Here is a 14624-nt window from a genome sequence, read left to right as displayed (position 1 = left end):
CTGTAGACACTCCGTATTGGACTGCACCGGGAGCCAAAACCGCGTCGCGCGCCTCCCTTTGCAGCCTGCCCCGCCCACCGGCTGACTATAGTTTCTATTGGTTGTCTCGCGGAAAGCCCGCCCTCTTAAGGAAAAATCCTAGCAGTCTGTCCAAATAACAGTAACCTGATTGGTTATCGTACAACCAATCACGAGCAGCAATCTTCAGCCTTGCCCAATCATATCGGGCGCACGTCACGGCCCGCGGAGTTTGATTTTGGTCCAGGGACGCGGAAGTAGCGGGGCCGGGGAGCAGGTGGGGTGACCCGGGCTGAGGGAGGACTCCGGAGTCCAGACCCGGGTCGCTGCGGGCGTTGTTACCGCCGGTGGCCCTCAGGCCGAGGCGCGCGGGCGGACAGGCGTCTGAGCGTTCCTGAACCAGCTCGAGCGCTCGTCGGGCTTAGTCGACTGGGGATTCCGAGCCCGTGTTCCTTAACGACCGCCCCTCGGTGTTCCCGAGCTGGCGGGGGGCTCGGCTTGGGAGGAAGGTGAGCGGGGCGACTCTGCAGGTTCGGAGAGCCCCCAAGGACTCACGCGGCCAGAGCGTGGGAGCAACCGCGCGCTAGTCTCGGCCAGTTACGTACTAGTTGGGTGACCTAGGGAAGTCACCGGCTTGGGGTTCACGTTCCTTTTCTTTAAAACGAGCGAGGGGGTGCATTTCTTTAAAATGCACCTCTGTCGGCTCCCTGCCTGCTTTCAAGGGGGGGCTGAACACATCCTTCTCCCGAACCCGTCCGCCGCTGTCCGATCCGAGGGAGCTTCTCTGCCCCAACCAACTCGAAGGCTTCTCTGCTGAGTGTCCAGTCTGTTGCCGATGGATATTTATTGGGCTCAAACACCCTATGAACTTGTAATGATATTTAACTGACCAGTTGAAGTTTCCTTTACCAAGCCTTCCCCAGTCCCCATTCCCTCTCTCTTTGACGTCCTTCAAAATAATGCTGGCCTCAAGAGATTAGTTGGTGGTGTAATGTGTAATGATAGGACTTCCAGTTTATTTCATACAATTTATACGGCAACTATTTATTTGTCAAGAGTAACATTCTCTAATTTTTTTTTTTTTGGCTGAAGGTATCAAGAAACTGATAATGTTCCCTTGAATTTGCTTCTCTGTTTGCTTCATCAATGTCTTTCATATTGAATATCTTAAGAGAGATACTGGCATATTTCGGTGTTCCCATGGACCAGGTAAATGTTTTTTAATGGATTTGAATGAACCTGTTGTATTTGTTCTTGGGTCTCATTTTGAAAATGACTTATATGTAAACATTTAAGGTGAAATAGGTGCAACTACGGTGAGTTTGCAATAGTTTACCTTTGATAGTTTGATTTTAAAAAGGGATAAGATTATTAGGAACCTATTTACCTGATGGGTCAAATGCAAACAAACAAAATATAGACATGACCTTCATGGAATTCCTTTTATTGAATAGGTAAATTACATTTTTAATAATTTAATCATTTTGTTAAGGTAAATGGCAAGTTATAGCTCAAAATATTCAGAATAAGTCAGAAGGAGAGAGGATGACTTAAGTCTGAGAATGAAAAGCAAATCCAATTTTGTCTACTTACTGAGCATCTACTACATCTAAGACAATATACTTGGTTCGGTAGTTGATACAGAATAGCAATACATGGTTCTTGTATTTATGGTATTTAAAAATATGAGGACTAGCCAACATTGCAGATAAGTATAATACAAGACTGAATATAAGACACAAATAGTAGGGGGGTTTATAGAATAGACTATTTGGTATATGAATTAGAAGAGCGTAGTCAAGGATAATTTCAAGATTTTAAGTAAAAGAAAGTTGAAGAATGATGGTTTCATTCTTATAAATAGGCAACTCAGTATGAGGAACTAGTTTGAGTAGGGAGATAAGGTCAGCCAGATGTGCTGTTAGAATAGACAAGTACAGATATCCTGCAGATAATGGGATAAATGGTCCTAGAATGTAGGAAAGAAAAGACTTGATTCAGATTTGGAGTTATCTATGTTATTTTGAGATTTGACCTGATGGACTTTAATGACATAATGGACGATGTCATTGAAGCATTCTGAATTTCAGAAATAGTGATGTTGAAGATAACGAGGACTGAGTAATAGTTGAAGATTTATCATTCTATTATTGGTGCCTTTAGGGATTTCAGTAGTTGGATATTCAACTGAGGAAGGGCGGTGGGCACCAGCAATCTTCTTTCGAAAAATTTGTGAAAAGAAATCAAGAGAGGCCATCAACTTGAAGGGGCAGCAGGAATGAATAGTTTTCTTTTCAGTGTTAGAAGTAACTTCATCATGTTTGCACGCACTGGGGAAGACCCTTATAGACAGGAAAATATTTAAGATACAAATGAGAGTGATTGAGCAATGCCCTGAAAAAGGTACTTGGGCAGAGCCTATAAATAAATAAGCCTTGGACAGAAGCTGGACAGTCAAGAATAGAATAAAAGTGAGTGACGGTGGGGAGATTTTGAATGGAGAGGAGTGAAAATTGAACTATATCAAATCATAGTCCTCGATTTCCTCAGTAATAGGAGAGGTGAGACCACTTGTAGGTGATGAAAGTGTGGTGTTGGGGATTTCCGAGCTTGGCAATGACTTTGGGCGACACAGAGAACATAACATGCTATGAAGGGGTTGCAGAATACCTGTGCAGAGTAATCTTTGTAAATATTGTTGTAGTGGGGGTAGTTTATCCATTAGTAACATGAGAACACATATCAAAAGGATGAGCCATTTTTGAGAGCATATCACTGAAACAACTTGAAAATCCCTGCTTCATATGAAAGTCAGTCAAGTCAAAATGAGGGGCCTGGCCAGATGGCTGTTGGTTGGAGCATCTTCTCAATATGCCAAGGCTGTAGGTTTGATCCCCAGTCAGGGCACATACAAGAATCAACCAAAGAATGAATAAATAAGTGAAACAACAAATCTCTCTCTCTCTCTCTCTCTCTCTCTCTCTCTCTCTCTCTCTCTCTCTCATCAATCAGTTAAAAAAAAAAAAGGAGATCATCTTGTACACCAAAAAGTTACAGGTTCCATCCCCTTTCCGGGCACATATAGGAGCAACCCATTGATGATGTTTCTCTCTCTCTCTCTCTTTTTCTCCCTCCCTTCCTACCTCTCTGAAATCAGTAAACATATCCTCAGGTGAGGATTAAAAAAAAATGAGGGTCCTAGATCAGGAATGGAAGAAGGAGGTGAAATCATAAAAATGATGAAGATGGTCATGGCAATGAAGGAATGAGAGTTAGGAGGGTAGAAGTTTGTCAGGATGGAAATTGCAGAGCAAGATATGAACGTACCATTCAAGTGAATCAAGAATAAGGTGACTATGTGTAGTACGTAGCTCTCACTGTAGTGAAGCCTCTATGCCTGTGGTTCTTAGCGAGGGCACACATGAGTGGTAGCAGGACACTTTAAATATAATTGCTCAGGCTGGCAGAGATCCTAGTGTTAATAGCTCTGGTATCTATATCCTCTAGGCCACACTGTTCACTGTGGACGCCACTGGCCAGGTATCACCTTTAATTGCTTGAAATGTCTGAATTGAGATCTGGTTTGGTGTAATTCTTGGAAGACAAGACTTTGAGAACACCATTCTGTATTTTCTTTTATTTATTTTATTCTATTTTATTTTTTAAAAATTTATTGATTTTTCAACAGAGAGGAAGGGAGAGGGATAGAGAGTTCGAAACATCGATGAGAGAGAAACATCGATCAGCTTCCTCCTGCACAACCCCACTGGGGATGTGCCTGCAACCGAGGTACATGCCCTTGACCGGAATCGAACCTGGGACCCTTCAGTCCGCAGCCGATGCTCTATCCACTGAGCCAAACCAGTTAGGGCTGTATTTTCTTTTAAAAAAATAAATGTGATTGCATCTTTTACATTAGATATATAAACATACTTAAAATAGAGTACTTTTTAAAACAACGCTTTATGTTTCAATAGGTTTTGCAGATTTGGGGAAACAAAGGTTATGGATCAGCTCGGAGTATTGTTCGTATTATTGGGAAAATTCTTCCTTTAGAAGCCTGTCGCAGGCCTGATTTTGAGGTATGTCAGTCAACACGCAGTGTTTAATCACTATGTATAAAATAATCCTGGTAACCCAAGGGATACAGGATAGAACAAAAGAATAAATATTTCCTGAAAAAAAACCTTTATTCCTGGAAACAAGTCATTTCACGTATGTTTTTGTGTTTATTTCTTTAAATAATTACATTCAAAGATGGGCAGGTGCAAAGCAATACCAAGTATTTTATTCTTCTAGTTTGTGACTTATGATAGATGACATTAACCAGGGGAGAGAATATTGCTACACGTATGGACTTTGGAATAATATTTTCCTCAGTATTTTTTCTTACTAATAGGTGCATGGTTTTCTATTGAATGTCCCTTTTCCCTCTTGGATTTTTTAACTTATTTAATTTCCATGGCATGTGTCTCCGTCCCACTCTCTACAGAGCTCTGACTTTGTTTTCCTTTTTCCTTTTAGCTGATCCCACTCTTGAACTCTGTAGACTCTGGTAACTGTGGCTCTGTAGTTCCATCCTTTGCTGATATTTTGTGTGTGGCAAATGATGAAGAATCCATTTATCTCAGATTTCGGTAAATTTATATACTTACCTTGGAAGTTGGGGTATGGGCTGTAATCTGAATTTTTGGACGTGTTCAAGTTCAGACTCAGTGGGCCTTCTTGTTTTGTCTGTCTCTCTGCTGCGTTGTGTCCGACTAATATTTTCCTAATAAGGATGACTGCTTGTTCCTCATGTTTAGCCAGTTTTTCTTACTGAACCTTTAAACCTAACACCAGGCCTAGGATGGAATGATATTAAAACAGAATCACAGTCACTATGTTTATATTTATGAGAAAGCTATTTCCTGCACTTGATAACTAGGTTTATTTTATTTCATATATTCATTCAAAACTTACCTAGTTCTTACAGGCAATAATGTTAAACATTATTTCAACATTTGTGTGTGTTTTCTCCTAGGGAATATTAGCATGGGTTAGTATATTCAGATGCAGGCTATAAGCACAACCAGGGTCAATTATTGAAATACTATGACTAAATATTTGACATGTCAAACTGGTTTATAAATTTTCAAAAAATTAGAATACCATAAATTTACTCTTAACATTGTACTGAATATAAGGCCTTTAAGTACTGGGTATTCAGAACACAGAATTTCTAAATAAAACAACTTGTCGTGTGTTTAAAGTGAATAGGCAGAACAGTTACAGAATAATTATTTTTGTTTTACAGTCTAAAAGCAGGGCTTGTTCCTTCGTTCACTGACCACTTATTGGTCACCTATTAAAGGTTAATTTCTGTTCTACATACTGAGAATACACAGTTACATAAGATGTTGTGTTTGTCCCCAGTGAGTCTAGAGATAAGTCATGGGATAAAGAGAGCTACTCTGATTTTGTCTTGGTGTCTGTATTCCTCTTGTACTGAAATAATTTATTCCTTTTGGAAAATTTCCCTTCCCTCCCCCCCCCTCTCCCCCTCTTCATCCCCATTTCTTCCTTCTTTCCACCCACAGAAATGGTATATGGAAAAATGAGGAAGAGGAGGCTGAGGTTTTCCATCCTTTGCAACTAGTTCGGGATCCACTCTCACCTTGTCTAAGACATAACAAACCAATGAAAAGTTCTCAGCCTGTAAATGAAGCTGCAATTAAAAAAATAGCGGCCCTTGAAGACGAGCTAGCTTCTCTTCGTTCTCAGATTGCTGCAATTGTGCAAATGCAGGAACTGAAAAGCAGTACTAATTCTGGTAAGTAACATTGGATTTTTGTTTCAGGTAGAAGATACTCGCCTAGTATTTAAGTCAGTACAGTTCTGAATAAGAATGCTTGATGTTTATGTATTTCATGAATGTCATCTTATCTAATAAAGAGGGAATATGCTAATTGACTGCCACGCCCTCAAAGATGGTGGCACCCACAGCCACAAGATGGTGGTGCCCAGTCCCCTCAGCCCCCGCTGGGGCAGCAGGCACGCGGCATGGCCGGGCCTTCCCCCAGGAGGGTCCAGCCGCTCCGCGCGTCTGCTTCCGGAGTCCCCCAGTCCCCTCAGCCCCACAGCTCCCCAGGGCTGGCCCAAGGCGCAGGCAAGCCTTGGATGGCGGCTCCCCAGCTGCCCAGGGCCGGCCCCAAGGCACAGGTAACCAGGGCCAGCCGAGGCTTGTGCTGCCAGCAGTGGCAGCAGCAGAGGTGTGATGGAGGCGTCGCCTCCCGCCCCTGAGGGCTCCCGGACTATGAGAGCAGGCAGGCCGTGCTGAGGGGACCACCCCCCCGCCCTCCAGTGCATGAATTTTCATGCACCGGGCCTCTAGTTAAATATAAAAAGATGTTGGCTATATAAAAATGTTTTGTTTGATGTTTATTTAGAATAAATTAAGACACATTTGGCCCTGGCTGGGTGCCTCAGTGGGTTGGAGGGTCATCCTGTACACCAAAAGGTTGTTCACAATCAGGACATATACGTAGGTTGCAGGTTTGATCCCTAGTTGGGGCGCATCTGTGAGGCAACTGATCAATGTTTCTTCTCTCTCTGCCCCAGATTTCTTGCTCTCAAATCAGTAAAAACATGTCCTCAGGTGAGGATTAAAGAAAAAAAAGACATTCATATTGAGGGAGATAGTTTTGGTTTAAAGAAGAGCTAACTATACTGCAGTAGATAGTAGTTTTGTACTGAAAGCCTGTTTTCTAAGTAAAATTCTAAATCTTCAGAAAAGCATTGGAAATTTAAGAGGAAGAATGTATTAATTTGAAAGATTTGAGGTTTCATAGATTTGTAGTTTGAAGTTACTGCTGCTATTTCACCTAGTTAGGGGAATAATGTTCTCTAGATGATCCTTTTCTAAACTTTTAGAGACAAAACTTGCATTAACCTATAGACATACACACATAGTATATAAAGGTGTACATATATGTACACACACACACACATATAATTTATATTAATATAATGTGTGTACATTATACTATAAATACACATATATAAATATATAAATAATATATAGATGTTACATAATGTGTAATAATAAAAATGAGATGTAAATACACGTTTTTTAGCAATCATGTGATACAGCCTTTTAGGAGCAAATCTCTTGTGAAAAAGTTAAGTACAACAGTCCCCCCTTTTCCAAGGGGAGTACATTCCAAGACTCCCAGTGGATGCCTGAAACCACGGTTAGTACTGAACCCTATATATACTATGCTTTTTCCGATAAATACATACCTTTTCACTTAACCTTTTGCACTCGGATGTCGAGTGTGACTCGACACGGTTAGCATTAGAATAAAGGAATCGAGAAAAAAGCAAGCGAGTGCAAAGGGTTAAAGGAAGCACTTCCGGGCTTCCCTTTGGCATATCCAAATTGCCAGCATCATTACTGTTTTGCTTTGGGGCCAATATAAAGTAAATTAAGGGGTACTTGAACACAAGCATTGTGACACCTCGGCAGTCGATCTGATAACCCAGACAGCTGCTGAGTGAGTGATGGGTGGGGAGTGTGTACGGTGGGGAGATGCTGGATGAAGGGATGATGATTCATGCATGACCTGGGGGAGCCAGAGTGGGACAACACGAGGTTTCATCATGCTGCTTAGAATGGCACTCAATTTAAAACTTATGCGTCGTTTATTTCTGGAATTTCCATTTGATGTTTTTGGACCAACGTTGACTTTGGGTAACAAACCATGGAAAGTGAAAATGGATAAGGAAGACCACTGTACTCTAATCGTCCTTAAGCTCTTGCCTAAAATATATGCTTGGGTGTTTATCATAGAGATATCATTCTGAGTGTTTCTACTGTAAGTTCTTGATCATGTTTTAGCTTTTTAAAATAGAGGATGAAATTTAGATTGTATGTGAGTTATTGAAAAAGCACTTATTATTTTCTCTTTGAAGTCTTTCTTCCTATTCCCACTTTTAAGGGCCAGCACAGAGAATCTCAACTGGATTAAAAGTAAATTTCCTGTTTGGTTTGACTCTTACAGAAATGCCTAAGCAGATGGGATTGCTTCTCCTTTCTGGCCACATCATTATTTTAGCAGCATTACAGAAATTGTTTCTGTTTTGGTTTTGGTTACTGTTACGTTAAAGAGAATTTTCCATGATTTTTCAACAGACTGCTTTGTTTTCTAGGCTCCTTTGACTCGACTGATGGGGCTGATGGTTTGGGACAAGTGCCATCATCAGGAACTGCTCAACTGAGTGTCAGACCAGATCCATTTTCAAGTTCAGTGCTTCCCGCTCCTCCTCCTCCACCCCCTCTGCCTCCTCAGTTTTCTTCTCTGCAGCCTCCATGTTCTCTTGTGCAGCCAGAATATACTCATATTTGTGACTCAGATAATACAGCAACTGAAATGAAAAAACAGCACCCAGGTGCTAGTAAGACCAATTATAATCGTCATTCAAGAAACCAGAAACACGAAGATGTTCCAAACATGTTGGATGTTCTAAAGGATCTGAATAAGATTAAACTTCGTGCTATTGAACGGTATGTTGTCATAATTTGAGAAATGAACCAAAATTTTATCAAGAATGTTTTAAAAATTTATATTTATCAAGCTAAACCTATATACATCTTTTATTTCCTTTCACCCCACATACCCCTCCCAGAGAATCATTTTTTGACTCTTCCAGTATATTAGCTCCATATTTTTGAAACAACATACTTTATTTGCTGTTTCTTAATATTTTATTTATATTTGCTTTCCACTGTTAAAGATTAGGAATATATTCTCATAGACATTCTACCCTCTCACACACAGGCACACATACACTTATTACATCTTCCCAGTATTGTTAAATCACAGTCTTTAGTTCAGTCGGTATGTAGAATGTTGTTGATTTTGGTTGCTAGCTGTAGTTCTGAAACCTTAATTATCTGGTGATGTGGGACCCAAATAATGTATTACATAAACATTCATGTTTAAAAGTGAGACATCGAAAAGCTGATTGAAGGTGCTTTGAGGTGGAGTGTCAACGGGCGGGCTTTACAGTTTGGTGAATGAGGAGAGAACCTGGTCACGTTGTTCGCCAGACCCCAGGCTTCGGTAGTTGTTTGTCTTTTCTTTGGGGCTTGAGTTTTCCTAGGAAGTTCTTCAGTCTCCTTCTTGGTCAGGAGAAATGGGAGTCACATGGGGCATGCAAGCCAGGTAGGAGCTTATCATTCTGTTTGTAGACTTTTTCTTAATACCTCTTTTCAGGACAGCAGCTCACTCCCCTACTCCATTTTCATCAGCTTTCCAGCTTTCAACATTTTATTGCAATTCTTACCTACTCTCATCTTGTAATCTCTTTGTCTTTTTGGTTCTACATCTTTTTTGTTTCTTTGCTCTCATTTTAGTAGGATTTCACAGAGATCAGGCATGCTCACCTGGAAATCCTTCAGTGAGGTTTCTGAGGAGAAAATAAATTTATTTTCTATATCATAGTGTTTGGACAGATAAGGCATTTTATGCTTTTAAAAAAAATCCTCACCAGAGTACATGCTGGGGGTGGGCGGGGAGGGGAGGGGGAGAGAGAGAGAGAGAGAGAGAGAGAGAGAGAGAGAGAGGAAGGAAGGAAGGAAGGAAGGAAGGAAGGAAGGAAGGAAGGAAGGAAGGAAGGAAGGAAGGAAGGAAGGAAGGGAGGGAAAGAAAGAAAGAAAGAAAGAAAGAAAGAAAGAAAGAAAGAAAGAAAGAAAGAAAGAAAGAAAGAAAGGAAGATGTGAGAGAAACTTCAATTGGTTGTCCTCCACCCGCTCCCCAACCTGGAATCAATCAAACTGGCAACCCTTCGGTGCACAGAATGACACTCAACCACCCGAGCCCGTACACACTTGATCTAACTAGATTACTAACTGGTATCGTTGGGCCCAGTCAGTGTAAAATGGTGACTGCTCCCATCACTGGAGGAATGACTAAGGGGCCAGTACACTGCCTTCCACCCCCCTCTGCTCTCATGTTTCTACAGCTGACTCGTATTGTGCATTACTTCCAAGTCAGAGGAAACTGCCATGTCTTCACAGATGGGCCGCCATGCTCTCTGCCTTCCATGCTGTTGCTGTGAGTGAAGTGTCCTTGTTCATGTCCAGGTGCTCCTTGTGGTCGCTGGTTTCCCTTCTCTCTTATCTTCTCAAGGATTTTACTTAAAGTGTTCACGTCTGTCTTCTGCATAATCATTTTTCCTTCTTTAATTTATTCCTCTCCTCATGCCTATTTCCCATTTTCAAACATGTATGCCCGCAGTTGTTATTGTTCTTCCCTTTCTGATCTAAATTCTCGATGTCATCGATAGTCTCTTTCCCTTTGTCACTGCCTTCTACCCACTGTCACGTGGCGTCTGTTTCCATCACTGCAGGGAGACAGCTCTTGTCAAGGTCACCGGTGATTCTGTTACTAAATCCAGTGGTCAGATCTTACTGCTCCTCTGTCCACTTGACAGCGTTTGATAGAGTCGGCGGTTCCCTCCTCCTCGAACACTTTCTTTACGTGGCTTCAAGGAAATCTGACTTGATTTTCCTCTTCTTGTTGTTCACTCCTTGCCCCCTTGCTTACTCTGCCTCTGAGCCTGGTCTCTAAATGTTGGCATGCCCAAGCCTCAGCCCTCAGCCCCCTTCTCTTCTCCATCCACACTGTTTGCTTGGGGGTCTCATCTAGTCCTCTGGCTTTCCATACCAGCTGTGTGCTAATGGCTCTCATACTGACCTTTCCATCCCTGACCCCTCCTCTGAGCCCCGCGCCTTCGTGAAAGAATGCCTACTCGACATCTTCATTTGCCTGTCTTGCAGGTACCTCAAGCTCCACGTGTCCAGAACAGAGCTCTTCCCTTCTACCTGCTCCCTTCCCTCATCTTGAAAACCTGTTCTCACTCAAATCTTTTGTATATCAGTAAATGGCAACACCATCACCCAGTCGCTCAGTCCAAACATCTAGGAATCATTCTTGTTTTATTCTTTTCCTTTCTGTCCCATATAGCTCAAATTCCATCAGTATATAGCTCACATTTTCTTTTCCATCAGTATATAGATCGACTTTCTGTACCCTCATGATCCAGCTGCCACCCCCACCTCAGCCACCATCTCCTTCAGCTTGGAGCCCTGCAGTAGCCTCCTTACTGGTCTCTTGGCTTTCATTCTTGCCTCCTTAGCTCTTCTCCATATAGTAACCAGAGTGTTCCTTTAACAATTGAAGTCAATCATGCCATTCCCTGTTTCAAACCTCTGGTGATTTTCCATGTGCTTAGAATAAAGCACAGACACTTTGCTGGGGCCTGTAAGTCCCGCCAGGATCCAGCTGTGGCTTCTCTCCAACATCAGGTCCTACTTCTTGTGGTACTCGCGGCACGGCAGCTAGTCCTGGTTCCTTTCTTCTTTCTCCCACGCACCAAGCTCCGTCCTGATGAATCCACCAGCATTGACTCTTAAGCCGACTGCTGGTCGTTTCCCTAAAGAGGCTTTTCCTGACCATCTCATCTGAAGTGCTTTCGTCCAGTCACTGTCACGTTGACCCGTGTATTTTATTCGTAGCACTTACTGCTGTACCCGGTAATCTTGCTTCCATGTTCCTTGATCATCTGCCCCCAGAATGTTCCATGGGAGCAGGATACTGCTCTGCCCTCAAAGTGTCACAAGGAGCCTGGTCTAATGGCTGAGAGTGGAATTTCATAATCTCATTAAGTGAAGATGGAGTGAACAGTTAGCCGAACGCTTTTCTTTTCATGAACTCTTTTTCAAAAGTTCTTAAATATTTTTTTAATATTTCACCCTGAAACATTCGGTGATTTAAAATAAAGATCTTCAGCACAGAGATTTTTGCTAAGTCCTAGGTCATAACAAGGTTGTGGTAGAGCCCCACTTGGTTTTCTGATTCGTGGTAAAAATTTCACTCTCTTGACCTATTGGATTGTAATACATTATGCTTACCAGTATATTTCTGCTGTGCTTGTTAACAAGGACCTTAAATTACACAAATTTTAATTAATTAACTTTTTTAAAAATAGGTCACCTGGAGGCAGACCCATTCACAAGAGGAAAAGACACAGTTCGCAGTGGGACCCGGTGTCTTTAATTTCCCAGGCACTGAAGCAGAAATTTGCGTTCCAAGAAGATGATTCCTTTGAGAAAGAAAATAGGTCTTGGGAGTCTTCTCCATTTTCTAGTCCAGAAACTTCAAGGCTGAGCTCTAATAATGTAAAGTTAATTTTTCAGTTTTTCTAAAGTGTATTATTGATGACATATCTTTGCCTTCAAGTTCTCGTAAAGTAATTATGCAGCATGGGCTACCTAAGCATGTCACACTTGCGGCCGGCGGGCTGCATGTTGGCCGCGGGTTTGACGTGCTTGGGACACAATTATTTGTTGGTGCTGCTAATGTTTCTGTCTTTGTTAGCTTTTACATGCTCATTTTAGCTTTTAGCCTTCTATGAAGTTTTTGAAATAAAACATTTGATTTGAAAAATACGCGCACAAGCTTGTAACGGTTCATCCCGGACAGCTGCTTGCTGATGTTGCTGTCTGCGGTGTGGACTGGGTGCCTGAAACGCTGGGAGGACCACGGAAAAGCAGTGCAATAGGTTCACACGAACCATAGTCACACGAGAATACTCCATTGTTTTAGGTCAAATGTAGACTTTGCATTATTTAGTCAAATAGAATGTTAACGGTGCTTTTAAAACAAATGGGATCATTATTATCTTTAGTGACAGTGCTTCTTGGTTGCTTAAAAGGGCCACACTGTATTTCACACGCTTGACCCTTAAGCTTGTTCCTTACTTGAAGTATCTTTTTAAAATTTAGGTTTAATTCTAATTTTGAGGGTCCTTCCCCCCCCCCCCCCCATCTCATAACAGCCATATCCTAAACATACAAATAAAAAATCTCCAGGCTAATATTACCTACTTTACACATGAGGGAAATGAACCTCCTGGTATTTAAGTAATCTGCCCGTAACCCCACATCTGATTGTCAGAGCAGTGACTAGAACTTGCTGTATTAAAATTCTAGAATGTTCAAAATCTTCAGTTACCTAAGAAATTCGTGTGGGTAACTGAATATACTGAATAGAACGTACTGTTTCCCAGCGACAGTGGATGAATGCGGTATTACAGAGTTGTCTTGTACTGTTCACTGTTCTTAGCATTTTCTCTCCAGTCAACCAGAGCATCTTAGAGAAAGAGCATATCTTTTTGTGTAGTTTCAGGTGCTGTGTCTGACATGTAGCCCATTCTCAATAACTTCATTGTTGAGTGAATTACACCTCAAGGGGTCATTTGGTGCTAGTATTGACATTTTTAAAAACATTGGAATAATTTCCGTGCTAAACATTTGCTTTATTTCAGTTTGGACATCACGTTTCACAGTCAAAAGGACAGTGACCTAAAGCAAGAACCGACAAACACAAAAGGCGTCATGACCAAGGCATGAGCGACGTAAGCTGTGTCTCTGCTGACAGGGGAGATGCAGAGATACGCCAGCACGTCTCTCACTGCACGTTAATCTCTGTTAATGGAATTAAAGGAAGGCTGTGTGCCAGGGTATGTTAGTGCAGAGGTCTGAAAAGTCTTGACTTTTAAGAATACCCGTCTCTGGTTTTGGAAGATCCAGCAGTTAACTGGTCACCGATGATCATTAGGTATAATGTTGATTTTTTTTTTTCATGTATGTTAATGTTATTAAAGGCTGAATACACACTTGGAATGGTTTTTCTAAGAGCAAAGTAGTAACTGGCTTAATGTTTCTCATTAGAGAACAGTACGGTCTCATTGTAAGGTAATAGCAACCATTTCAATGGATTAAGAAATTAATATAAGCTAAGTCTATATTGTATCACTCAGCAAATGATAGTATGTTTGAGTTTTTAAAAAACAATTTCTTAAAGCAATTATGACATCCTAATTTAAGAGCCTTTGAATCTTTTAAAAACTGGTAGTGATTTGGTTTATTTGACCTCCAGAAATTTGGGAGATTTTTAAAGAATGTAATGGTTTCACTCAGATAGTCATAACTTGAGTCATATAGGTTGAGCCTCTTAAAAATTCTTCCTGAAGGTGATAATTATTTTTTAGAAACTCACTTGATAAATGCTAGTATTTAAAGAATCTTCGTAAGTTTTGCCTATACTCACTATGTAAATATGTATGCCTATCTTTTTGTTTTGTTCCACATTACAGTTATACTCTGTTCCTTTGTAAATAAAATAAATGTACGTTTGTAACGTGGTTGTGTTTTGTAGCAATTCAAATTCATTTTTTTCTTACTACTTCGTTTGGAAATCTGAACTTATTTTTTGAATGAGTTCTGTAGGTAATTAGAGCATCCCTCCCACCCCCCGCAACGAAATAACTGCTTTTTATTTCCCAAGGTAGCTTGCATTTTTAGTTTTGTAGTTTTCTTATTTAAAAATGTATAAAGAACAACCCCTCCCCAACAACCAGCAGATACCCTTGGGAAATACCCCTCTCAGCCAAGAGAAGTATATTTCTTGAGATAGCTCAAGTTGATTTAAAAATAAATTTTTTTTTAATCTTCACTCAACATGCTTATTGACTTGTGAGAGAGAAACATTGATGTGAGA

General features: G+C 41.1%; 1 protein-coding gene across 2 annotated transcripts; it reads left to right on the top strand.

Annotated features, from left to right (window-relative positions):
* The first annotated feature begins 268 nt into the window (after positions 1 to 268).
* On the top strand, positions 269 to 14268 carry MTFR2 (mitochondrial fission regulator 2). Of its 2 annotated transcripts, none has more exons than XM_079780185.1 (8): positions 269 to 295; positions 1111 to 1227; positions 3996 to 4100; positions 4543 to 4655; positions 5598 to 5830; positions 8209 to 8563; positions 12052 to 12241; positions 13390 to 14268. In XM_079780185.1, the coding sequence occupies exons 2-8, from the start codon at positions 1165 to 1167 to the stop codon at positions 13423 to 13425; spliced, it is 1095 nt and encodes a 364-aa protein (XP_079636311.1). In that variant the 5' UTR covers positions 269 to 295; positions 1111 to 1164; the 3' UTR covers positions 13426 to 14268. The 2 variants fall into 2 exon arrangements, with proteins under 2 accessions (XP_079636311.1, XP_079636310.1); XM_079780184.1 differs by lacking the exon at positions 269 to 295 and adding an exon at positions 311 to 527.
* The last annotated feature ends 356 nt before the right edge of the window (positions 14269 to 14624 follow it).

The sequence above is a fragment of the Cnephaeus nilssonii genome (genome assembly GCF_951640355.1).
Source record: "Cnephaeus nilssonii genome assembly, chromosome: 9".
NCBI lineage: Eukaryota > Metazoa > Chordata > Mammalia > Chiroptera > Vespertilionidae > Cnephaeus > Cnephaeus nilssonii.
The sequence above is the reverse complement of the archived record's forward strand: the minus strand, read 5'-3'. Positions and strand labels throughout refer to the sequence as shown.